General features: G+C 44.4%; 1 protein-coding gene across 1 annotated transcript in view; it reads left to right on the top strand.

Annotated features, from left to right (window-relative positions):
• Slc9a9 (solute carrier family 9 member A9) overlaps nucleotides 1-26866 on the top strand; it is a 576880-nt gene that overhangs the window by 9540 nt on the left and 540474 nt on the right. The window contains exon 2 of the mRNA XM_052187635.1: nucleotides 5729-5931. Coding sequence (XP_052043595.1) covers nucleotides 5729-5931 — 203 coding nt within the window. The remainder of the gene's footprint in view (nucleotides 1-5728; nucleotides 5932-26866) is intronic.

The following is a 26866-nucleotide window of genomic DNA, read 5'->3' as shown; positions in this document are numbered from 1 at the left end:
GATAGAAGCTTGGGGATTCACCTACTTGGTTCAGAGAAGGGGACAGTGTCATTGCTCCGCCCAGCACCCTGCTGTCCCGCAGTCTCCCTGGATTAGCTATATGTGTGTGTGGCTTCCGAGTTCTTGTAAACTCCGTGGAGCACTGGAGTGGATGTTGTACAGTAGTCCACCAAACTCACACCCACAGCTGCGCTGGCTGTGCCCTTGTCTCCAGGGATGACTCCTACAAAAGGGAGCTGGGGTTGTGCTTTGCCCTCCAGTGGGGCACTGTGTGTGACCATGAAAACACAGATTAGTCTGGGATAGGTCTATTTTAAAGACCATTTGCTATCTGCTGCCATTTATAAGTTTTTTAAAAAAAATATTAAGGCCCTGTCCATATTTCTCTAAGCAAAGCCCTTTTAGTGAAACGTTTCTGTACCATATTGAATATCTGTCAGTAAGATGCAAGAGACTTGGCTGAGACATGAGGTTTATAGTGAGACAGTTAGAGTACCTTCTTCTTAGAGGATATTAGCATGCCAGGATTCCAAGGGAGGAAAAGGCCAGTCAGCTGCTGGCGGATTCTGCGGTTCCTCAGAATAAGAACATTTTATACTCATTTCTTTCTGGCTCGCGCAAGCTTCAGAACATCTCACATGTTTGTGGCAGGCAAATAGGACCAAGCGGCTACTGAGGTAAGAGCGAAGGCTGCCCGGGTCAGGGCTGGCGTTTGTTTCTGCATGCGCCTCCCTCCGCGGGATCAGCCCGAAGCTCTCTGCTCCTTCTGTCCTCACTCCTCTCTTTGTCAGAGTCTCATGTTGCCTCCTCTCACCTTGAACTCCTCATCTGAATGCCTCCATCCCTCAGTGCTGGGATTACGCATCACTACCTCTATAGCTCTTTCATGCCCTGACATGGTGTAGCTGCCTGCCAGACATCTGCTGGACGACAGTTATGCAGAAAGCCCTTATGGACAGGAACGTCATGAGGTCCCCCTTCTCAATGACACTTTAAGTCCCTGTGACGGGTGAACCAGGCAGCAGACCCCTTTCCTCCTGACTTAAGGGAGTTTGCCCCTGGAAACAATCTAACTACAACTCTGCCTAACGTGCTTGTCCTTTTTGGAGGGAAGGAGATGAATCATACAGCACAGAGCCTCTGCCTTAAATGGCTTCATTGTGTATCGGAGGTCTGCAAGGGGACCCTGAATGCTGTCACACGACTGGCTCCTCACACTGTGCGACTCACACTGTGTGAGCTGTACTGAGGTGAGCGAGACCTGTGTACACTGGCTCTGAGAGAGCATATATTTGCCAAGGTGAGACCCAAGGACCTTTTTCAGGTCCTGCTCTGAGAGTAAAATCTCTGTCAGGGGCTTGTGTGGAGCTGAGGGAGGTCAAGATTCTTCTCCCTACTCTAGGGACTCAGACATTCAGGCCCGACAAAGCTCTCATGCTTCTTAATTGTAGATTATCTGCAAAGGAAATGCCAAATCCTCTCAAAGAAGTGGGTCTCAGAGGCCACCTCTGAGTGAGAGCTGGGACAGACCTAGGTTGCAGCTCTGCGCACGTGTTCTGGGAGGCGGTCCCTTACTGAGGCAAGATAGCTCCTTGGCTTGCTGATTTTCTTGTTTTTCAGTGGAAGTGGTGTTCTGCTGCCACAGTGGCCAGTCTTCTATTTATATGCAATAGGGTGATGGGCACTTTCCTTATCCTGTATCTCTGTGTGGATATGAAAATAACCCCTTCTGCCGAGAGTTTTCTTCCTCTCCAGCCTGCTTGCCTCTCTCATTCACTCCCATGCAGTCTTGCCCGAACAGCGTGTTTGACAGCTCGCCACCCCATCTTTATGTCAGCATCCGCCCAGCACACAGAGTTGGCCTGTGAAAAACTGTGGGAGGCTGTGTGGGAGCGCTTGGCCTCTGACAAGCAAGGACTGTCCAGCTGCTGTTCTTGAAGCCTGGGTGTGCCAGCCACGATGGCTCTGCAAACCGCCAAGATCTGATTCCTTCCAGCTCTTGGGGTTTGGAGCCAACAAGGGCCAGAACCTCTCGCCTCATATGTTAAGTTGGCTCCTATAAAAAGGAAGTGCTGGAAGAGATTAACTGTAGAAAAGAATTTACTATGGGAAGCTTCTTTGAGGGAAAAATGGGGAAGGGTGTGAGAAATTCAGAATAACTGTCTTTGATAGTAGACAAGCATTTATGGAGAAAGGAAAGGAAGAAAGGTTGTACAGAGCATCTGTAGCACACATTACGATTTTAGAAAGGTTTGGAAAAGTTATGGGGAGATTCTAGCCATGTTTGCCTTCAGAGTGGTCCCCAGGTCTCTGCCTTTGTGAACCCGCTGGGCAGACATTGGCTGAATATAGAATGCCTCTGCATGGGGTGTAGGAGCTGAGGCCACACCCACCGCCCTCTTCTCAGAGCTGTGTTTTCATGGCTAATCTGTCTGCTTTTTTTCTGTCTGCAAATGTATCCTCCATTCATGGTGTTTCTTCTTCAAATCTAAGACCCAAGCTGGGACAGGACCAGGCAGGACCACTCCTGGTTTTTGAGGTCTTACATGACCTTAGCCACACCAATGAGCATGCATTTGCTGTTAAGGCAAGGACTTGCTTTCCATACTTGAGAAATGACTAGGGGCAGACACTTCTTGTTCAGTTCTTGCTGCCTCGTTGAGAGCATTTTTCAAAGCTAAGTAGCTAACCTACTGGGAGTTGGAAAGGACATTAATTTAGGGTCTATCCATTTAGACCCCTGCAGGGTCTGTCTTGTGCTTCTTTTAATTTTGTCTCCCACTTGAGTAGAGAGAGCAATAATAGTCCTGTAGTTCACAGCACTAATTGATGCAGTTTTAGGAAATGAGTGGACAGAGTGATGTCCTTCTATACCTAAGAGTGTGAGGTGTGAGTGAGGTGCCCTCTGCACTGTCTAGGTGGTTTCATTGTAAGCACCCACCACTAGGCCGGAAGATTCCCATTGTTCTGTGGCAGATCATATACTCAATAAAGGTCAGTGTGCCCAAACGGCCTTTCATTACTTCACTGACATAGCTGAGAATACACAAAGGATTGATTTGGGTTTTAGAGACTTTAGCCTATGAATGTTTGGTCCCCTCTCTGTGACCTGGGGTGATAAAGGTCATGGATGTATAAGCCTACTGCCTAGAGCTGTTTACATCTCAGAAGAAACAGAGAGTCAGGAAGGAGCTGGGGCACTGGTAAAGTTTTAAGGAATGCCCCCATGATCTAATGAATGTGCTGATAGACCACGGGGTGCAGGAGCTAAGGCCACGACAACTGCCCTCTTCTCAGCGGTGTGTTTTCATGGCTAATGAAATGACCTTGATCTAATCATGCTTCAAACATTGAACCTAGCACCTAAGGACAAACTTTCAATATGTGGACCTGTTTGGGAGACCCTTTATGCCTGAAACATAACACTTAAGTGTCTTTTCTTGTTCATGAAGATTGCGTGCAATATTTTTTTATTATAAAAGAGTAGAATAAACTGAAGCAAGTGTGAGATTTAAAAAAATTATCAAGAAAATTTGTTAGTTTGATTTTTCCTGTTCTTCACTTTAATCAGTTCCCTCTAAGTGATACTTCTTACACGAAAATCTAATTATTTTACCTTCCTGCCTACAGGCTTTTGCCTGTTCTCATCTCCACAGAACTGAAAGATACAAGTTTCTTAGCATTTCAGAGGTGTCCTTTGATCTCCTCCTCCTCTTCTTCCTCCTCCTCTTCCTCCTCTTCTTCCTCCTCCTCCTCCTTCTTCTTCCTCTCTCTCTCTCTCTCTCTCTCTCTCTCTCTCTCTCTCTCTCTCTCTCTCTCTCTCTCTCTCTCTCTCTCTCTCTCTTCCCCTTCATTCCTACTCTCCATTCTTTCCCTCCTCCTCTCCTCTACCACATATATTTTCTTTCCATACCATTATTGGATCTCTGAAGTCCCTTTGCATTGATACATTGTCCTAAGGAGGTTATTACTAGAGATTGTGTCCACAGAAACACCAACATATTTGCAACTTACAGAACAGAAGTTGTTACACAAAGCAGCCTAATGCAGGTGCTACCATCTGGCTGGCAGATGTCCCTCTACTCCTGGTTCCTCAGGGACCCAGGCTCCATCTGACCAGTCTATCTTTGGAGCCTTTCATTTCTTCCCATTCAGCCATTAAAAGGAAGAAGAGAAAGAATTCACTAGATTATTTTCTGCCCCAAACTAGAAGTGAAACGTCACTTTTGGTCACTTTTGCTTACACTCTATTGAAGTCATCTGGCCAGAGACAAGAAAGCCCAGAGACAGTCTTTGGCTGAGCAATCACCTCTCACTAACGGCTGTAGTGTAGATAGAGCAGAGATCCAGACACACTTTCCACTGACTGAGATTCCCACTGCTACCCAGATGTGCAGCCCAGATCCTGCTCATTGTCTGATCTGCTCATGCAAGCCTTCAGCTTTTCCTCCAGCTTTACATCATACAGAGCTTGCCTCTATAACAGTGTGCTTCCCAGCTGCCCTCTCGCATGGCATGCTGGGTTCAAATTCTCTGCTTATGAATCTTCAACTTAAACAAACTCAAGTCCATCCAGTTCTGAAACTCTATTTTTTATATTAGACCTATAGATATGTGGAATAAAATATTTAATGCAAAATATCTCACAAAAAATATGAAATGTTGAGCTGGGTAAGGTGGTGCACACCTGTAATCTCAGCATTTAAGAGACAGAGGCAGGAGGATTAGGAATTCTAGGCCATGAGACTGAGGCCAGCCTGGACTTCATGTGACTCTGCTTCAAAAACTAAAAGATGAAACAACAACAAAGACAAAAGGAAAACATGAGAACTGTTACTAGATTATAAAATTCACAAGCAAGAGATAAAACCTCTGAAAATAGAGGTCCAAAGGGTAAAATTGGATTATTTCTCCCCAAACACATACATGAACCCACATTTTGAATCAAGGGTTGTTTTGAATCTCTAAAGCTCTTTTCTCCAATGTTGTTAATAAATATGTAGTAAAAAGGTTTATAGTGATCCTACACCCACAATTGTCTTAATAGGTTTTAGAAACTTTGAAGTCAAGGATTGATCTTGTATAAAGGGACTCTGTGTCTTGAGAATGCACACAACTATGGACAAGTAAAATTTTAAGGGGGAATTGTTTGAAAGGTTAAGAGAAGGCACTTGGTGCCTGGAAAGAAGCATAGACTTTGGTAGCTGGAGAGGAAGCTGCTTGATCTAGTGAGCTTGACCTTGGACTAAATTCCCTTCTGGATGCCCCCCCCCCAATACATATCATTAAAATTGGAGAAGCTATTGCTGTGTCACACCCCCCAGACAGAGAGCAAGGCCACCTCTCCCTCTGGGTCTGAAATATAAATGGATTCTGTCAGTGCGAAGCAGCTTTCCTGGTATGCCATCTCCTTAACAGCAGTTTATTTTATGTTGACCACAGAGCAAAGGTTCTCTTGAATACTTTGAATGGATAGGAGAGTTGAGTAAGGGAGAAGAAATAAAAACATGAAAATATGTCCTCCATATTCAGTCAATAATGTCCATGACTTATTCCAACAACACATCCCAATGAGATAGTATCTGTGAGTAAACAATTTTCAAACCAAGAAACAACCCTGTGTTTTCTCATGTCACTTCTATAGGTTCCAAATCAAACATTTGATTCAGTCAGTTATGGGAGAGGTAGAATGCTTTCTTTCAGTACAATCATGTGTTCTTTATTTTAGGCCTCATAATGGGATTGATTTTGCGATATGCCACAGCACCAACTGATATTGATAGTGGAACTGTCTACAATTGTGGGAAGTTGTTCTTCAGCCCATCAACTCTGCTAGTCAACATCACTGACCAAGTTTATGAATATAAGTACCAGAGAGAGATCAACCAGCACAACATCAGCCCTCACCAAGGCAACGCTATACTGGAGAAGGTAAGGGCCCTGTCCGCTCAGACAGCTTTGTCTTCCATAATTGATGGCATCATTTAATAAGATTCTTTACATAGGTATACATCTCAACACCAGTTGTTTTCACATTGTAGCATTGGGGCACTTAGTTGACTATGAAAACCCAGCTGTCAATATTTTCCATAACATTTGGGCAAAGATTTTAATACAATTTTCCTGCAAGCCAGAGATGTATTTATGTTGTATTAAAGATAAAACCTTTCAGCCATTTTTCCTTTCTTGAGATGTATCCAAGTGTGCATAAGTGTGCCTTTGTGTTGCTGTACCTGTTACCTGCTGGTTATTTGCTTCAAATCTCCCCAAGCCAAGGAGAAAACAGAGGAATGAGAGTTTTTCCACTTGTGAACTTTGCTCTAGCATGGCTTCTGGCTGCCTCCTGGCTGTTTATAAACACACTAACCTACAGTCCACCCAAGAGATCTTCACATGGTGGCTTGGCTAAGGAATTTAGGTTAAAAATTTGCAAAAGGATTCTTATTTTAAAAACTAATTTCAGGCTTGGATGTAGTTCAGTGATAGAGCATTTGTCTGGGGTGTGTGAAGCTCTGGGCTTGATTCCCAGTAAAACACATTCACACACACACACACACACACACACACACACACACACGGGGGCAGGGAGGGAGGGAAGGAGGGAGAGAGAGTGAGAGACTGAGACTTAGTACTACACACTTGTGAACACCTCAGCTACTACTTTGGCCACTAGCAAGAGAGGATCCCCTTCTAAACACTCAGCATGAAGAGTCAGGTGTCAGGATCAACCTGTGTGTTGAACATCGCCTTTGAGATGGTGAGTTCCTGTTAGTGATGAACACATGTGGTAGAAGCCAGACCCTTGCAAGAATTACATAAGAGCCTCTGGGTGAGAGAGAGGTGAGCACTCTCTGATAGAATAGTAATGCATTTTTATCGATTCTGTTCAATGCAGACTTAATTTTCTTATTAAAACATATTGCCAAGAGGTGGAGCCTTTAGTCCCAGCACTTGGAGACAAAGGTAGATGGATTTCTGAGTTCAAGGTCAGCTTCGTCTACAGAGTGAGTTCCAGCACAGCCAGGGTTATACAAAGAAACTCTGTCTCAATAAACACAAACCAAAACCAAACCAAAACAGTAGTAGCAGCAGCAGCAGTAGCACCACTACCACCACCAAAACATACATTTCAGAGAGGGTTGGAAGGATGGCTCAGTGATTAAGCGCCTGCTCCTCTTCCAAGGACCCAAATTTGATTCCCACTTGTGAAATGGCTCATGACTCCCTGTAACTCCAGCTTCAGAAACCCAGACACTGTTCAGAATCTATGGTACACACACACACACACACACACACACACACACATTCCCAGTTTTCCAATGTTAATAGAGGTAGGGGAGAGATTTGGTTTTCTATTTGTCCTTTTTCAATATGACTGATTTATATTCTTTTTTCTTCATTGTCTTCCGCTAGTATATTTCTAGATTAATTATGTGAAAGGACTTCTTAGGGCTCAGCAAAGTCAAGTTAGAGTATTAAGCCAAATCACACTTAGCTAGGAGAATAGATTTGAGCACACAGCAAGGAAGCTAAATAACACACTTCTGTAATAAATGGAGCAACTTCCAGGTCTTATGTTTCAAATTATCTCAGTCATATTATTCTCTTTATCCATGGGGATAATAGAAAATTCTTTATCAAAAATAATTTTATATAATGTGTTAACAATACAGTATGTTGGTTTTAAAACACACTTCAGTTTTATCTGTTTACTTATTTTGAGCCAAGTTCTCCCTGTGTATCCTAATGTTTCAAGATCTCTCTATGTAGCCCAGGCTACCCTTGAATTCATAGTCTACCTTAACCTCCCAAGTACTACTAGGCTCACTCACATATACCAGCACACCTGAGCAGTTGTACATTTGGCATTTCTGGGATATAAATTACTTTTCTCCTTCTGCTCCCACCCAATTTTGTCTGTATTTCTACACAGTAGCACTCCAGATAAGTTGATTCTCCAAGGATGTTAGAATTATTTTTGTTGCCATAGCAATTTTGTTCTCTTAACATGAATGCCTGTAAATACCTGGCCAGGAATTTTGGTAGTGTGCACTGACACAGTAATTTCTTTATCAGCAGCCACAACCAAGTGTTTGCTGTTGAAAACTTAGGGCAACAGATGAAAATATTTCTTTCAGTGGTCAGATTATGATCTGTGTTCTGAGGATGATTTTAAACACCGCATAGCTCAAACATCTACATACATTTCTAAGCCATGAAACCTTGAGTCAAGGTCAGTATTTGGTGTTCCAAGAGCCTAGAGTTTGTAGACAGTGACCCCATGCCCAGGGCAAATATTCCCATCTCTGCTGGTGGAGAACAGGACATCTCCCAGAGTCCTTACTGTATGAGGTGACTGTAAGGGGACAGGAATTTGCTCTTAAATAACTGGGAGTATGTTTGTTGTCCATGTGACAATATGGACAGACCCCATCAGACATGTAGAAATGTATAGCTATTGGCTTGACTTCCATTTGTGTTCTCTACTGTATATAGCTGTTTATATCAGTCAGTTACTTTCTGTTAGATGAAAAGAGACGCACATAAAAGGATCCATTCATGGAAGGCGTATATGGGGGTGAGATGGGTCACATGGTTTGTCGTTTCTCCTAGGTTCATTTAAGTTACTGTAGTCTTTGCTTTCTTTTAAAAAATAATTTAGAGGCATAGCTATTTTCTGCATTTTGCTCTTATACATGTGTGTGCATTGCATGAGTTCCTGGTGTTACAGAGATCAGAAGAGGGGGTTGTATCCTCCGGAACTGGAGTTATTGATAGGTATACGATTGATGGTTGATAGGTGCTGGGAACTGAACTGGGTCCTCTGTGAGAGCAATAGCTGCTCTGATCTACAGATCAAGCTCCTCAGATCGCTACACTTTGTTTCTAAATGCTACATAAAAACATAAACTTGCACATATCAGTGGGGTACCATGTGATGTTTTCACATGCATACACATTGCATAATACACTTAAATAGTGCTAAACATTCCCATCACCTCAAACATATATATATCTTCATGGAAGAAACAACCATAACCCTGTTTCTAGTTGATTAAACTCTGCAGTAGGCATGTTACTGTTATCTGTAACTATCCTACTGAAAGAGTCAAAGCACAACAGACATTCTTTTTAAGAACCTCATTACGTGGATGGGGGTGTGGCTGTGAGCGTAAGTGCCCTTGGAAGTTAGACAGCGGTGCTGGATGCCCCTAAAGCTGGAGTTACAGTTGTGATCCACCTGATGTGGGTGCGAGGAATCAAGCTCAGGTCTTCTGAAAGACCAGTGATGCTCTTAACCACTGAGACACCTCCCAGCCCAAGAAATCCTTAATCCTGTCTTACCTGTGGTGATCAGCATTCATTGTCAGCTTCACAGGATTTGGAATCACCTAGGATGGGAGCTTCTAGTCCAGTGGTTCTCAACTCGTTGATCCCAATCCCATTGGCAAACTTCTATCTCAAAAAATATTTACACCACGATTCATAACAGCAGCAAAATTACAGTTCTGAAGTAGCAGCATGAAATACCTATCAAAGTAATTTTAGGCTTGTGGAGATCACCACAATATGAGAAACTGTATTAAATCGCCGCATATAACCACTGCTATATGCATACCCTGTGGGATGATTTAATCCTTGGGTCTGACTCTAAGGGGCAATTATATTAATTGAGGAGGAAGACCCATCCTTCCTCGTCTTGGGTCCCAAACCATATAAAAGGAGAGAAAGGCAGCTTAGCATCCACGCTGTCCGCCTTCTTGACTGTGGACTCCATGTGACCAGCTGCTCCTGCTGTCATGACCTCCCCACTGTGATGGACTGTCACCTTGAACTGTACCCAGAATACATCACTTCCCCCTTAAGCTACTCTCATTAGGGTATTCTATCATAGCAACAGGAAGAGCAGCTCTCCCTGATCAACCCCCCACCCACCCATCACTCTCTATCCCCCTACTCTTTGAAGCTTTTGGTAGGGTCTGTTCTATCCTCACCTCTATGAGGTCAACTCTTACTCTTAAGTGGAGATACTGAGACGTCTTTAGGATTGTTTTATTTTAAGTGAGATTTTCATACAGAGAGCACCAGCTAACATGGTGCCTGACACCTACTGCTCCCAATCGCTCACTGCTGTTGACACTGCAGGGCCACACTTCCAACATCTCTGCCATGTTTACTTCTTCCAACAACGATACCACACTGGTACTGCAACATCTGGGTGCTTAGCACCTGTCAGGGCTAGTAAACTGTGAGGCTGTTTCATTGATACGTTCAACATCCCTTGGGAGAGATATACCATCCAAAGATAGCGAACTTTGCAATGACAGCAATGACAGAGACCATGCCTCTATTGACTAGTGTATCCTTAAAGCCTGTCATGGTGCCTCATGCTAAATAAATACCTGGTGAGTGAGTGAAGAAATGAATAACTGAATAAATCTAAAGATTTTCCAATATGCAAACACTGAAGAAAAAATGCAATGTTTGAAAATTTTATCATCCTGAATCTGCTAGGGTTGTGGTTTCCTGGATACTAAATGTTTTAATTTTTTTATTGGTTATTTTATTTACTTACATTTCAAATGTTATCCACCTTCGCAGTTTCCCCTCTACAAACACTCTATCCCATACCCCTGCTTACTGCTTCTATGAGGGGCTCCCCCTCCCACCTACCCATTCCCACCTCACTGCCCTACTGGGGCATTGAGCCTTCACAGAACCAAAGGCCTCCCTTCCCACTGATGCCAGATAAGGCCATCCTCTGCTACATATGCAGCTGGAGCCACAGGTTTCCACCCACATGTATTCTTTGGTTGTTGGTTTAGTCCCTGGGAGCTCTTGGGGATCTGGTTGGTTGCTATTGTGGTTCTTCCTATGTGGTTGCAAACTTTTTCAGCTCTTTCAGTCCTTCCCCTAACTCCTCCATTGGGATCCCCATACTCAGTCCGATGGCTGGTTGAAAGCATCCTCATCTGTATTGGTCAGGCTTCAGGGGACAGCTATGCCAAGCTTCTTCAGCAAGCACTTCTTGGCATCAGCAATAGTGTCGGGGTTTGGTGGCTGCATATAGGATGGATTCCCAGGTGGGACAGTCTCCAGATGGCCTTTCATTCAGTACCCCTTGTGTTAGTTGTGCATATGAAGATTTAAAAATAATTAGCGCCCACGGAGACTATACAATGGTTCAGACTCCGGTGCTGGTGGGAAGAAGCTATTCTGGGACTCAGCCCTTGATCCTGAGTCCTGACGGCTTATTGTCCCCCACACTAGCCAGGCTCTCCAAAGGGCTCATCAAGAAGGGGCTGAGGCCCGAGGAATTTCAGCTTCTCAGGATGTGGGTAGTTCTGGGAAGAGTTCAGGAGAAGTCCCACACAGAGGGGCACTGAGGCCCTCACCGAGCTTCTCCGGATGTCCTTCCTTCTCGGCATGTGTTAAATGAGTATCCAGCCTTAGTTTCCACACATGAGGGCTTGATAATCAGTTTTACTCCTAGAAAACTTGAGTTTGAAGCCTAGATGGAATGCCAAAGACTTGGGGAGTCTGGAAGGAATTCCCACTCAGTGCCACCACCTCTTAGAGGGTTTTCTGAAAGCACGTGCATTTCTGGGGTGGTTAGGCCCCGGTGGTGCTTAGAAACAGAGCACTGCTCTGTGCCTGCAGGAGCTCCTTCCAATAGGAAAGGATAAAGCTGGAAAGTTGAGAGTTACTGGCATTCAGAGCAGCAGTGGTGTGCTCTGGGCTTCCGCTTCTGCCAAAGGTAAACTTCAGGAAGTTCCATATGCCTAGCCCGTTCTATTTATGCTCAACACAGGTAAAAATGTCGGACAGAAAATGGGAATCTGACAAATGAAACCCACATGGCCCATGTTATGAGAAAGGCGCACTCAAAGCAGTCAGCTGCTGCTGTCCTGTCCCACGCTGTAACTAACCGTTTGATTCTCAACACCATTTGCCAAAGCTCTTCTGTGGATCCAAGCTATCTTTAATTTTAACCTGTGAGGACAATATTGTGTTATGTTATAATAAATTATATTTTGGCTTTACAAATGTGAATTTGTTACAGAATATTTAGGGGTAAACATTTCTGACTTTCATATAAATAGAAAGTTGATTTTTTTTTTCATTTTGAAGAGGAGATGGAAATTTGAAAAGTAAAAACAAACAAACAACCCAAACATCGGGGTGGGGAGGTGGTTTGGTGATGAAGAGATTACCCAGCATGTGAAAGCCCTGGGTGTGATTCTCAGTACTACACAAAGAAACAGCAACAGCCCTTGTCTATTGCTAATGTAGCTTTCATTTATTCTCTGTCCTTAAAAGACTGAATCCCCACAGCTATACTTCTGAAATAGACATGATTTCTAGGAGGATACTTACTAATAAGCTGTAGGAAAATAGTATCTGAGTAACACCAGGGAAGTAATACTAAAGTGCAGGTACCAAAGATTTGTACCAAGACCCCCAGGCACTCAGAGTGCTGTTGTCCTGTGGTGTTAGGGCTGTCAGGAAGGCTTACAGGGAAGCATCCAGATGGACTGTGGATACAATTGTGGGAGAGGAGGACGGGGTGAGGGTGGGGAGACATCCCAGAGGGAGGGGCATGGTATACAAGTGGGAAAAGCAATAAATATTCCAGGAAACAAAAAAAAAATTTTTTTTTTGGATGTATGGGAGACCAGAAAAACACAGAGGTGGAAGTGAGGGCAGATCTCAACTATGGAAGACACTGAACCCCAGGTTGCCTGCGTTACTCTTGTTTGTAGTCAGCAGAGAAGGGGGATGTTAACGGAGGCCAAGGGTTAGTTTGGCTGCAGGAGGCAGGAAATAAAGCAAAAACAGAGGCAGCACTTGGGTGGTGACCCAGGGGCAGGTGGGAAGGAAGGACAGGTGGGGGTCAGAAGAAGGGGAGGAGCTACTGGGTGTTCCCCTGTGAGTTCATAGGAAGGGCCGTGGGAAGAATGGGGAAGGAGCTGCATTACAGGGGAAACTCACAGGTTTAACACATCTCATCATGAATATGCTCTTGGGTGTTAGCACATTTTGTACTGCAAGGGTGTGTAGCGCACTGAACTGGGATGTCGTGCAGATCTAGCCCCTTTTCAAAAGTTGTCAGCACAGTTAAATTTATCACTTCTACCCCTCATAAATCAGATGACTACAGTGAACCGACAAAGGAAGCTCCTCAGTGAAAATTCTGCTAAGTCTTCACTTCCTGTTTGAAAAGTGACACTATCAGTTGGTTAAGGGAAGTGGTTTGGGGTTCTGTCTACTGCTGAGCAAAAAAAAAAAAAAAAAAAAAAAAAAAATGTCACATTGTTTCAAAAAAAAAAAAAAAGAGAATCTGACCCTCTCCCAGTAGGTCACAGAGTTACAATGTAACTATGACTCTTAATGTTACAAACAAACACACGAACAAGACTTCGGACACAGCTAATTGTATGGCTTTAAGTCGGCTCTTCCCTCTAAGCAAATCCGTTAATGAAGTTGGCTTTTCTCACTGTCTGCATTTCCCTTTTGATTCTTACACGTTTATCTGTGAGCCTTCCGGGACTTCACTCGTGTGACAAATATTCTTGCACAGAGGCCAGGGCCAGAGCTCTTCTGGCAATAGGAACAGTCTGATCAGGCAAACTCACTGGACCAAGAGATAAATCTGTGCGGTTAACAGTGGAACACTCTTGGGAAGGATAAAGAAAGGCTGGGGGCAGGGGAAAGATCTCCTGTAAAGCTTTTCTAGACGCGCTGGGAGGGAGCGAACCCCCAGGGTGATTAGTCACCATCAGGGCTTGGAGAAACTTTGGTGGGCCACTCATAGCACAGTAGGTTTTCTCCACCGTCCACATTCTGCAGAAATCAGCTGTTTCTCCATCTTGAGCAGTCTTGGCATAAGAGGACCCCAGTGCAACTCAAGCTTGCAGAGAGACTGCCTGGGCACTCAGCTGCTTTCGTTTAACCCTTAGTTAAGAGAACACTTGTTCTAAAGAAGGAAGTTTATTTACAAAATGTATAGCTTGTAAATTGTTATAAAAAAGCATAAGGTCTGGGGTGAGGGCAACAGATGGTATCACTTCATAGTGGCACAGCGTTCAGGAAAAGATGGTCACGTCTCAAACAGGGGTATGGGGGCATATGACCACGAATTCCTCTTCTCGTAACAGACATCTCTAAAGACCTCAAGGGGTTGCGTGAGAAGTACCTCAGGACCTAGACTCTGCTTTCCAAAGGATCCACATTCTGTCGAAGTGACCCTGAGGAACAACCTCCAGTCACAATATGACCATACCCAAACCATAACAGGAAACACAAACTATTTAAAATGTCCGGTGCACCTACTTTAATCCTTTTTGTTTACAAATTCCATGCAAACAATGCCCTACATTATAACACATATATAAAAGTAAAACTTTTCAAGGATTAGCCAAAAGCAAAATATGAAATCTCTTCTCCTTGCTACTATTCTATAGAAACATGGGAACATCTCGCTTTAGGGATCAGCAATGCCACATATTTTATGAGAACTGTGTTCTTGTTTTAACCAGTTCTGTCTTGATCCATTCCAAGCCTTGAGAGTAGAACACAACCAGATGACCAGATAAGATAACTTATAGATGAACGTAAACTTGGCTCACCGTTCTGCAGGTTGGAAACCAAAGCTCAAGGCACCCACCTCGTGAGGGCTCTTCCTATGTGTCAGCATAAAAGCCATCCAGTGGTAGAAGCAGGAGGAAGGAGAGAGAGACCGCAACTCAGTCATCTTCCTGGAACACATTTGTTAGGGTTTGAGTCTAGAATGGTCCCTTGGGGGTTCACCTTGTGAATATATAGTTCCTAACTCCTGGCTTTATTTTGAAGGCTGAGGAGACTTTATGAGGGTAGGGCCTGGCAGGTGGAAGGGGTACAGTCCCAGCCTGCTTTTACTGCACCTTCATGTGCACCTAGGTGAAGCACCCTGAGGTGCTACATTATATCCATGCCTTCCACACCATGATGTGGTGAAATCTCTTAGCGACCACAGTGGACCCTTGTTCTCTTAGGAGGCTATTGTAACAGAGATATAGAAAGTAACCAGTGCGACGACGCTTTAGATTAATCCACTCCTGAGAACAAAACCAATCCATTCTTCAGGCAGAGCCCTCATGGCCCAAGGTCCCCTAAAGGTCCTACCTAGTCACGCAGTTGTATTGGGAATTAAGTTTCTAATTCAAAGCTCTGGGAGACATCGGTGGCATATGAAAACCACAGCAACTTTTTCAGAAGTTTTACTCTTTTGGAATCTATGGTATGGTGTGGAGTCAGAGTCAGGGGATCTTGGCCTGGTATGGGATGTTCTTAGGAGCAGATAAACCTTTGAGGAGTATATGGCCCTATCTTTTTTTATTTTATTTTTTTTTGGAGGGGGGTTTCGAGACAGGGTTTCTCTGTGCAGCCTTGGCTGTCCTGGAACTCACTCTGTAGACCAGGCTGGCCTCGAACTCAGAAATCTGCCTACCTCTGCCTCCCAAGTGCTGGGATTACAGGTGTGCGCCACCATGCCTGGCTACATGTCCCTATCTTAAATGACCCCATGCTCCAGAATCAAGTTATTTTGTGTCACGAGCACACAGCCTCAGGCCCACCATTCCTTCTCCCCTTATATTCAGTAGTCTCATAGTTTTAATCTATGATGCTTTGATTAATGTCGCTAAACCTGCAAAGCCTCCAGGAAGTCAGGGCCTAAGTCTGCTGTCTGTCACACCATGCTCCCAGTGCCTGTCACCTGGTGGATACTCTGTAGATCTTGACACATGAACAGATGGTACAGGTAGGTTTCTGTCAGTCTCTGCTCTGAGTGAGTGGCTGTCTGTCACTGCCACAGTGTGCTGCTGTCTTAACTACTGCCTGTCTTGTAATGAAGTATGTCATAGGTGTATCCTTGGGGTAAAACACACAGGCTCTGAAAGGGATTTTTCCCCACTCAAAGGACTGGACAAGACTCACCTCCGAATATTCTGACAGGTAAAAGGTGGAGAATGGGGGGGACACAGAAGGACAGGGGAGGAAGGAGGCTCCCATGGCAGGCTGAGCCCCGTAGATGAAGCTGAAGATGGATCTTCCCTGACTCTGCTTTGGCTTTGCTCCTTTGACAACACGAAAGTGACAGTGCTGCATATCGTCATCACTGGTCCCCAGGGAGCAGTTCTGCAAAGCTCTGTCCCATGGCACTCTCCACTTTCCTCCTTGGCCACCTGCCAGAAGCTCCTCCCTAATGGTGTCAGCAGCTGGGGTGGCAGACACAGAGCCAGCTGAACTGAAGGTGCTGGTCAGGCAGCTGGCTTGTCTTAGCTGGGATGGAGGGGACGTTCTACTGCTCCTTGCATATAATTTATTTTCTGAAATAATAATAATAATAACTATTATTATTATTATTATTAGTAGTAGTAGTAGTAATAGCAGTGGGCTAGCACCCACAGGCTCATCCATGCTAAGCATGTGTTCTTCTCCTGAGTTCCACCCCAGTGCCTCTCAGCTCATTTCTCATCACTAGGCCTACTGGGCCCTGATTGATGCAGTTCTGCCTCAGGCAGCCCAAGGCAGAGGCAACATTTGGTGAACAGGACGTCAGAGCCTAGGGATTGCACTTCTGACTAGAGGAGAAAGAGGGGTGAGAACGGAAGGATGTGAGAGGAGAAATAGGCAGAGGATGTTGGTTCTTCAGTGAGTGGGGCCTCAGAGCCAGCCTTGTCTCAGCCATTCAGCCCCGCCCCTAAAGGACCAAACTATTGTAGAAATATTTAATCCCAATCAGGGGCTTCTACCCCACCTTTGATAATTCCATTCCCAGAGAAGACACACATGACCTTTAATTTATAATAAGCCTTTATCAGCACTAAAGCTGGCCAGGTATCTACCCTCTATACTACTAAAATCTATTTTCTATCAATAATCCCAAGTTATGACTTACTGTGTTTCATCTGGGGTGCTCTCAACTCCAATTGGCCAGCCCTTGTGGCCATGGCTCCTTGATTCCTGACTTTCCTCTCTCCCATGTCATGGTCTCCTCCAACCAACCCAAGCCCGGGAACCCAAGACTCTGCCCAATCTCTAATCTGTCCAGCTATTGGATGTAGGCGCTTTATTCCCCAACCAGGGATGACTTGGGAGGTAAGGTTACATAGTGGCACTTGGATCTACCTGTGGACTCTCGTCTCTGGGGCAACCAGGCCTTGGGGAGCCCACAGTTAGTATTACAATACATAGCAACAGGCCGAACCTCAACACCAAACCTGATTCTATGTCTGGATAGGAGACATTCTGGAAAAGATGTGACCCTGGGAGAAGAGACTCTGTAGCCTTGGCAGTCATTGAATAGACTTATCGCATCCCTGGCAGCAGGAGCATCGAGTCTTCACCAGAGCAACCTCTAACCTAGATGGCACTTCACAGTGTTACAATATTGACACCCTCAGGCCAGATTTTTTTGTCCCCAAAGCACACCTGTTAGCTACTGCAGAGTGGGACTCAGGGACTCCACTGCAAAGCGAAAGCAGCCATCTCCCAGCTCTGGTGAGCTGATTGGTCAGTACAGTCTTCGAGTCTGGTGAGCCACTTGTTGACTTTGACAGCCTGGAATGGGCCACAAGAGAAGTATTTATGTCACATATATTAGAAAATGTTTTAAACCAAGCTTATGAGATTGTATTCCCTCAGGAGAGATGATTTGCCAACAGAGAACCTGTGCTTAAGTAATTATATTTTTAGGATAATTGGAAGTATCCAAACATCTCAGTGTTTATCTCCCTAAAATGTCCATCTCCCACAATGGCTGCCGTAGAGACCCATTGGTAGGTAGAACTTCATGTTCTGTAATACAACAAGGGAGAGTGTATTATGCCTTCCAGTGAGACTCAGGACTGAGTCTCTTTTTGCCACTCCCAGGAACAGGACCTTAAACTTCATTTCTCTGAGCAAATTTTTCCATATCTGTTAGTGAGACCTATGGCAGAAGTTTGCTTTTTAAAGCTAAATATGAAAAATACACATTTCGTGTCAGACATATTGCAAATATCCGTCTGCTTTCCTTCCCCGTCTCTGCAGCATTTACCCATGACTGGCATTTACTTCCCCTAGACTGAGAGGGCTGAGGTGGGCGATGGAGGAAGTTAGGTGCTGCTTGTTTCATGCACGATTTTTTAAGGCAATTGCACCATTTAAAAATGCATCGCCTCATTTTAACCACACTTTCTTTCTGCTGATGTCAGCGTGCACTCCTTCCCCCGCGCCCCCTCCATCCTGCCTGCTCTGACCTGTGCTTTTTGCTGACTCAGACCCTCCCAGTTCTGCTTCCCCAGACCAGTTGCTCCCTGGTGAGATCTTAAGACAGAGAAGCTGTACTCACAATTCATAGCTGAGCCTAGTAAGGAGAAGAAGGCAAACTCAAAACAGTTGCCAGGCCTAGAAAGAAACAGTGGGGCTGAGACTCCCCTGTGTGTGGAATAATAGAAGCATGGTGGCATTGACCTGCGGTATCAAGGTTGGCCAAGATCAACTGCAGACTGGAGAAAAAGCAGTCGCTCTTGATGGAAGACTGTGTTGGGCGCATAGGTCCTGAGGAACGGTCACTTTGGAGAGATGGGAGAGCAGGTCCTTCCCCTGTCCATCAGCCCTTTATTACATCCTTTCTATGCTAGTCTTCTAATTGATTTGTCCTGTCACCCCAAAACTACAGACTGTGAGGCAGGGCTGGCCACCACCTCATGAAAAGATCAGAGGCAGTCTTCCCAGTGTAAAGTTGGTTAAGAAGGTCAGACGTCTTGGCATCTAGGATCAGGAGGAAGCAGCTGCTGTGTTCGCCTCACAGGCTGGAACTTGAGAGTGAAGGGAGAGGCTACGTTTGATTAGGAGAGGGCGAGAGGTCTTATATGCACACAGGCCATACAGGTCACCTTAGTGAAGAGTCACCTAAGGTGCTGCAGTGCTGATCCGGAACACCTGTTACATGGCAGGTGACGAGAGGCGATGCAGCAGCTGACCGGGTGACCTCAGTCTTCCTCTGTGTGCAGAGGAGACACCACGGCTGAGAGGCCATTCTCTGATTGATCTCTATGTTCGAATGTTACTTTACATCTATATGATTTTAGGTAGCCTCCTTAAGTCCAATCTCCCCATTTAAAAAATCCAGATATTTCTGATTACAGTGCAGGCCATCATGGTTGCAAACAAGAAAATACATGCCAAGGACTTAAAATAACATTTGGACCTTCGTAAGAGCTCACTGTGTTGACCGATTTTTCTTCTCCCAAAGTCACTTTTGCTGTCAATAAACTAGTTCGAAGCTATAGTTGGAGTTCAGACCATGTTGCTTGCGAGGTATGTGACTATGGGCAGATCCCATACCGTGGCTTCCCACCCCTCCCTCTGCATCTGTAAGAACAGGGCATTTCACAATATTTAACTGCAGAGGTTGTTGGGAAGTATCTTACGGATATATTTCCAGTTTGTCAGTTCATCATAATAATGAACAATATGACATTATATTTCCATGATGTTTAGTTTTCAGACTTCCTCTACACACATAGCAACTCAGTTTTTCTTCCTGTGGTATGTTGACTAGATTGGCTCCCGTAGATTTATGTGTTTGAATGCTTGACCCATGGGGAGTGGCACTATCAGGAGGTGTGACCTTGTTAGAGGAAGTGTCACATTAGGGTTTTATTGCTGTGAAGAGACACCATGACCATGACAATAAAATGTTTTATTGCCTATAAAGGGAAACATTTAACTGGGGCTGGCTTACAGTTTCAGAGGGTTAGTCCATTATCATGATAGCAAGACATGTGGCAGCATGTAGGCAGACATGGTGCTGGAGGAGCCCAGAGTCCGATATCTTGATCCAAAGGCAGCTGAAGGAGACTAGATTGCACGGTGGGCAGAGCTGAGCATTTATGAGACCTCAAAGCCCCATCCCCACAGTGACAATCTATGACAGTAACAATCTATCAGGGGTGGGAGGCAATGTACTGTAGGAGGAAAAACTGAGTTTCTACATGGAAAGGACGTTTGAAAACAAAAATAACATCATGGAAATATAATTTGTCATATTTGTTAATTATGATGATGAACTGATATATTTATATATATGTAATCTCTTCTTTGTTGTTTTAGTTGGATTGCAATGTGTGTAGTTTTTATTATTTGTGATATAAATTTTATTACATTTATGCTAAAACTTCCTGGTAATGTCACAAAATGTCCATTTTTTATGGACCGAAAAGTATATTTTGAAAAAGAAAGAATCCAAACAATTCTACAGTATTATAAACCACCCTAAAAGTGTCTAGATATCTGGATATATTATTGTGTGTACTTATTTCTAGGTAGTTTAGACAGGCTCTAAAACTTTGCATCTTCCTATTTTTACTTAAACTTATACCTTTTCTCAGATATTTAAAAACTTGGGTGTAGCAAACAGACTCGTGTTTGATATTTGTGTTCCTTTTAAATGTCACTCATGTGAGTGACATTTTAGTGGATAGCATCTCTCTAAAACTTTCCCTGCATTCTGGAGCCCTAAGTGGGCCATCTTTCCGATAGCAGGCATAAAATATTTATTAAAATAAATGCCTCCCATCTTTGGAAATGCATTAGACAGTCGCCACAAAGCCAGTAGTAATCAGGGGGGAAAGGAAGGACTACTTAAAACCCTGGGACAATTTCAGAAAGAAAATGAGTGAGTCTCCATTTCATGTCTATAACACACATATTTCATAGGAATTAAAGTCCTAATTTTACAATAAAAATACAAAAATGGTGAAATTGGGGAGAAAATATAGCTGTAGTATGGAAAAAAATAAAACAATCGCTATAACTCAAATAATATAAAAATGTGAGATTTCATGTGAAATATACAAATTTCACATGAAAGTTATGAGACTGCCAATAATGTTGAAAACAAAAAGAATTGAAGGAGGTAATAAAACTAGAAGAATGTATCTGAAATATAAGATACAAATTCTGGGAATTAACAAATCAATAAGGAAAACTAAGCCAGACAAAATGTCTGACCAGGAATTTCCCTTAAGAAATGCGATAAAAGGCCAGCAAGCAAAATGAATACACTATACACTTCATTAGTAAGAGGAAACAAAGTAACAATGTGATGTTTAATATCAACCAGATTGCCAACAAATTAGGAAATTATCAATACAAAGTGTTGGCTAGAATATAAGAAAATAGTCTAAGAATCTCCTGTGGGAGTGTAAGTGGGTGTGACATCCCCATAAAAAAATCTTGAAGTAAAATTAAGACCAGAAATAAAATAAAGGAGCGGGGTCTGTAGCTTAGGATTCTACAGCCCAGTGCTGCCCCCTAGTGACCAGGACTTGACACATATGACTTGATTGCCCCAGGTTTTACACTCAATAAAAATCACAGACAGTGTAGGACAAGTGAAGGCGATGCTCAGGCAGGAAGGGAGGCTGAACGGTGGCCAGTGATGAGCAGGCACAGGGTAAACACCCCTCCCATTGCCTCCCGTATGATATAGCTCCTCTAAAGACGCCTGCCTCTGACAGTTCTGTGTCCATAAACCACCAGGCTATGCAAAGCACATCCTTACTCTCTGACAAGTGACCAATACATTTAAGATTTAAGGGTGCTGCATAAAGATCTGGAGAAACGTAAGAGTGTTTTCTGCATGAATAGTCATCCCTTAGTGTGGCCAAGCCACAGTCGCGATGCCCCGAGGAAGATGTCACAGATTTAGAGGCAGTCCTTTATCATTTATGTGCTCTGTGCTTGAGACATTTAATTTGCTTCCGAAGCTCTGTCAACCTCTTAACTTTGCTTTACTCCCCTGTCTCGGCTCCATTTTTCTCCCTCTCTTCTGCTTGCCACCTTTGTCCCTTTATTTCCCTCCCTTCCTGCTCCTTTATATCTAGTTCCTATTTGCAAGGTCCGTAAAGACATGCACTCCTGGAGAGAGGGACCGGGTGTCCACTGTACCTGCTTTCTCAGCACGCACTCCTTCCATAACCCCTGTACCCACTTCTCCATGCAAAGCAACCAAAAATGATCAGCAATGCCTCCAAACCACAAAATGCCAGTCCTCAGACTGCTGTTTCAGTAGCCAACACCTGGGTAGGGTGGAGGGAGTTAGTCCCTTCCCAGCCCAACTCAGGGGATCGAGGGGGATCAGCCACGAGCAAAACACAGCTCATTTTGGAGGTTTGTATTCTTGTCCCTGTCTGAAGTGATTGAATTTCACATAGACGGTGAATAACTGGGAAAAATGTGTCCCAGATGTGGTGCTAAGCAATTATTCTGAGAACAAGGTTATGCACACAAAGCCCTGTGCATCTGTCACTGAGGCTGGCACCTGCATCCAGCTGTAGCGACTCTGTAGCGCGTAATTGGCCTCTTCTGCAGCTGAGCTCTTGTCTGTCTGCCTCTCCCTCATCTCTGCCTCTGTGTCTGTCTCCGTGGTGTCTGTCTGTCTGTCTCTCCCTTTGTCTATCTTTCCTTCTGTCTCTCTTTTCTGTCTCTGTGTCTCTGTCAGTCTCTCTCTGTCTCTGTCCCTCTGTCTATATTTTTTCCTTCTGTCTCTCTTCTCTGTCTGTGTCTGACTGTCCCTTTGTGTATCTTTCTGTCTGTCTGTCACTCTTCTCTGTTTCTGTGTCTCTGTCAGTCTCTCTCTGCCTCTGACTGTCCCTCTGTATATCTTTCCTTCTGTCTGTCTCTCTTCTCTGTGTCTGACTGTCCCTCTGTCTATGTTTCCCTTCTGTCTGTCTCTCTTTTCTGTCTCTGTCAGTCTCTGTCTATCTGTCTCTGTCCATCTCTCCCTCTGTCTGTCTCTCTCTCATTCTGTCTCTGTATCTCTGTCTGTCGGTCTCTGTCTCTCTCTCACCATCCTAGTCCCCACAGACCCTCATCCCAGCCTTGTCCTCTACCCTTCCCCCCTCTGTCTGTCAGTCTCTGTCTCTCTCTTTCACAGTCTCTCTCCCACACCCCCTTGTCCTCCACCTTTTTTCCCCATGACACTCACTCCCCAGAGACCCTGCTGCACTCGGGTGATTCTGGAGTGTTTCTCCTTGGCTCTGACCTGTCTATCAAGCACACTACTCAAGTGTTACAGCCAGCCAGGCTCAGTGAGCCAGAGCTCAGGAGGCCTGGGGGTCCCCACCTTCTCACTGCCACCGAGTCAGCCATTTCCCAGCCACATTCGCTGTCACTCAGCCAGGTGTGAGAACATAGCTCTCTTCTCTTTTCTTTCATTTTTACCTCTCTGTTTCAACCTTAAGCCCTGTTAATCCTCTCTGCCATATGCCCGGTTTATTTTAAGCAAATCCTTGATGAGTGAAGAGCTGTCTCTTGGCTTTGTTTCTTCTCATTCTGTCAGAGCCACCTCCTTTAGCACCAACCGACCGACTGTCCCTTGAGCTGGCTTTAGTAACTGCAACCTGACAATCTTTTCCTTTGACCTAGCTCAACTTTGATGTCTCTGCAAGCTAATCTCTAGGTATTTAGCTTTTTAAAAGGGGAGCGGGGGGGGGGGGAGAATAAAATGCTGTATTCTTTGAGTACGTGAGACAGCCACATGACTCAGCATTTAAAAGATTCAAAAGTATATGTTGGGATGTCGATGCTTTCATTCAATGTCTTTTCTGCGGGCTTCGTTGTGCAGCCAGTAGAGAGGCAGGTGGGAGCCCAGAAGTGTGGAGATGGAAAGCGAGGTGGGTAGGGAGGTTACACTGGAGGGATTTGGGAAGAAACAGGAGAGAGAGGTTAGCAAAGATGGAGGATCCACGTGGAAGGAGTAGGCATCTCTTCTAACTGGATTCAGCTGGCTTCCAGACACAGAGCCCACCTGACAGTGAGGAAGCAGTCGCCATGTCTGGACAAAGAGGGGGATGGCATGTGTGAGGTCTGGGTAGTCCAGCTTTATGTTCCAGACATGCGACTCTGTCTCTCATCCTTTGGAGTTGATGAATGATTGCAACTTTATCCATTCACAGGACTTTCCTAATAGTCACTTAAGCGTCAGCTGTGCATTGTATGACAGTGTACTACCCAGACCACTGTCCATCCCACCATCTTCTATGCTCTGTGGGAGCCCCAGGCATGCAAGTCTATTTGGAAAAAAGAATTCTCAGATTAGATGCTGCCAAATCAAGTGTGTATAGACAATATTTGCGTAGTCATTATTATTATACCACTTGGAGATCATCCAAATTTGTATTCCCAGTAGTCATTTGTTGTTTGGTCCTGTTTATAAAGGTATCTTGACTTCTCTTCATCTTTGAGTGAAGAGAGTTCAAAATTATTACCAGTGGATTTGACCGTGTCATAGTATAGGTCTCCAACCCCTGGACAATGAGCATTTTCTTTCATCTGGATCTGGATCTATAGCAGTCAGAATCTTCCAAATTCATTACTCCTCTGAAGACACATGGGAAATGACACTGAACTTGGAGAAGTTGGAAACGAAGACCAAGCTCATTTGATGAGTGCCCCGGCATAGTCTCATTAAGTATGTCCAGTTTTCCCGTTCTCTCACTAGTGTAGTTCATACCAAAGCTAGAAGAAAGACAAGCATATCCACATGTCATCACCACCTGTGTCCTGTGGCTGTGTGCACCAGGTCATCTGAGGGTACCATAAAGTCGCCTTTAAAACCGAAGAGCATTAAGAATGCATGCAGTTCATGGATTCTTCTTTTTTTTTTTAACATACCTTCACTCATTTTAGTATTTAAAATTAGTTTAAGTTACTTGCTACCAGATGTTACTGAACTCATGAAAGCTTCTTGCTTCCCTTGCGGCTTGGAACGTCCTGGCCCATGGGGCCGATAGCTGGTGACTGGGCGTGGCTCTGCATGTAGGGACCCAGGGCTAGTCTCATGCATACTGAACTCCCAACTCATCTGCTGCTTTGATATCAAGACTTCCCGTAGGCACGCTATCTCAGAGTGGTGCCTCTGTGCTGGAGAACTCCAAATTACAGCTTACCCCGGAGCCATGAGCCACAGTTGTGCAGTTTGTTGTCTTTCTTTGTTTATAGCTTTTATGGTACCAACCTGTTACATGATGTATCTTCAGAGTCTTTGTACCAAGAGGCCCGCTAAGTTTTCAATGACTAAAACATTGGAGGTGACTGAACATGCCATTTTACTGGCTGTTTTTACTTGTGCAAAAGAATCAACTATTCCCCAAATAACAAAAACCTAGTTCTTAGTCCCAAATCTTCCTTAATTATATGAACTTAGTTCCCTTGGAAAGTATGCACTTAGTTGGCCCATATATATACACTCAATTCCCAGTGATATTCCTGTCATGTTGACTGACACAGGGCATGCCATTAATTTCTTCTCCTGTCTCTGGAAAATCGGGATAATTGCATTTGCTAGCTACCACTCTGGAATGTTGTCAGATGCAATGAAATACTGTTTTTAAAAGACCTCTTTGGAAGGACTAGGCCATATCAATCATAGTCTTTCTCCAATGTGGTTACTTTCGTGCTTGTTGACTTAGTAGGTCAGTGGAACATTGGCATGTCTTGTCAGAGAAGCATGGGCGACTCAGAAGCAGGCCCAAGCACAGTTTTGGATCTGTAACCTTCTGAAGCCCTGAGAACTAAGCTCAGAATATTCTTTCTGTTCTTGGAAGTTTTCTAGGTGGTTATCTTTGGAAACATGTGTGTGGGCCACTTTAGTCAAACACCGGTTCCTATGCAAAATAGCATTTCAAATATACTGCACAATCGTGAACAGACTGATATTCTATTGTCCCCATGTTGTCTTTAAGATTTAATGTGAGGGCTTAAAAATCTGTTTTCTTAAAACATAGTTAATACTTGCATTTCAGAGTCTCAGGTCTGTTGTTTTAAATCAGGCACGTGTTGAACAGTGAAATAGAATGTTTGCAAACCAAATAATGAGACTGTGGAGTCTTACTGACTATGCAAATATTAATATGCTACCTGATTTCCACTCACCAGCAGTGTTAGAGGTGAGAATTCAGTTCTCCAGTTCAAGAGCCTCGTAGCTCATGGCCACACTCCCGTTCACTGCCACATTCTGATGGGCAGGCTCAGAAGGTCTGATCTGTAATTTGTGTCGTGAAAGACATGTGTAAATCTTTGACTGGGGCATTTCGCCTCTCTGCTGTCCTCCCTCACCCATTGCTTAGGACCCAGTATTTTAACAATAACAAGAACAAGTCTGAGGGAAATGGCATGTGGGATTTCCAATGGAGGCTGCGACAGCGGCAAATCCAGCCATTTCTGAGAAATTGTCTGGATTGGAGTCATTCCCAGAACTCTGATTTATCTGCTACTAAGCCCAGAGCTAGGCTGAAAGGAACACAAATCTGTTTGTATACACAAATAAATCCTCCCGTGCTGCGCGCCGCTCTCTGCCTGCCAGCCTCATCTCGCTGCTCCAGAAACTATAATCCGGTGGCGAGGTAGTTAACCCGCACGCATGGAGTGGGCTGTTCTGATTATTGAAAAGTTCTGCGTTGGGAGTTAGCCCTCTTTCTGCAGGAAAGCAGCAGAGGCAAGGGTTTTCCTGGGAGGAGGTCTTGCCGCTGAGTGTTCCCCCTTCCAGATGGTCGGGACTGCATGCTCATCCCTCTGGCTTGGGCGATGCTCCTCCCTGCTTGGAACACTCACAGCGGTCCTGCAGATCCAGAGCGATGCCGGTGTAGTGGGTCATCTCAGGAAGAGTTGACCTAGAGGGAACTTTAAAATCTCTACCCACACTTTGGACAAGTCAGGAGATCCTGAAAACAGAAGAGTTTCGGTTTTGGTTGTTGTCGTGTTTGTTTTGTGTTTTAGTATAAAAATAGTCTTCCCCAAGGAAGAGCATACCTGATTATTTGATAAGAAGTGA

Source organism: Apodemus sylvaticus, chromosome 7, assembly GCF_947179515.1.
Source record: "Apodemus sylvaticus chromosome 7, mApoSyl1.1, whole genome shotgun sequence".
Lineage (NCBI taxonomy): Eukaryota > Metazoa > Chordata > Mammalia > Rodentia > Muridae > Apodemus > Apodemus sylvaticus.
Note: the sequence above shows the minus strand (reverse complement) of the source record. Positions and strands in the feature narration are given on the sequence as shown.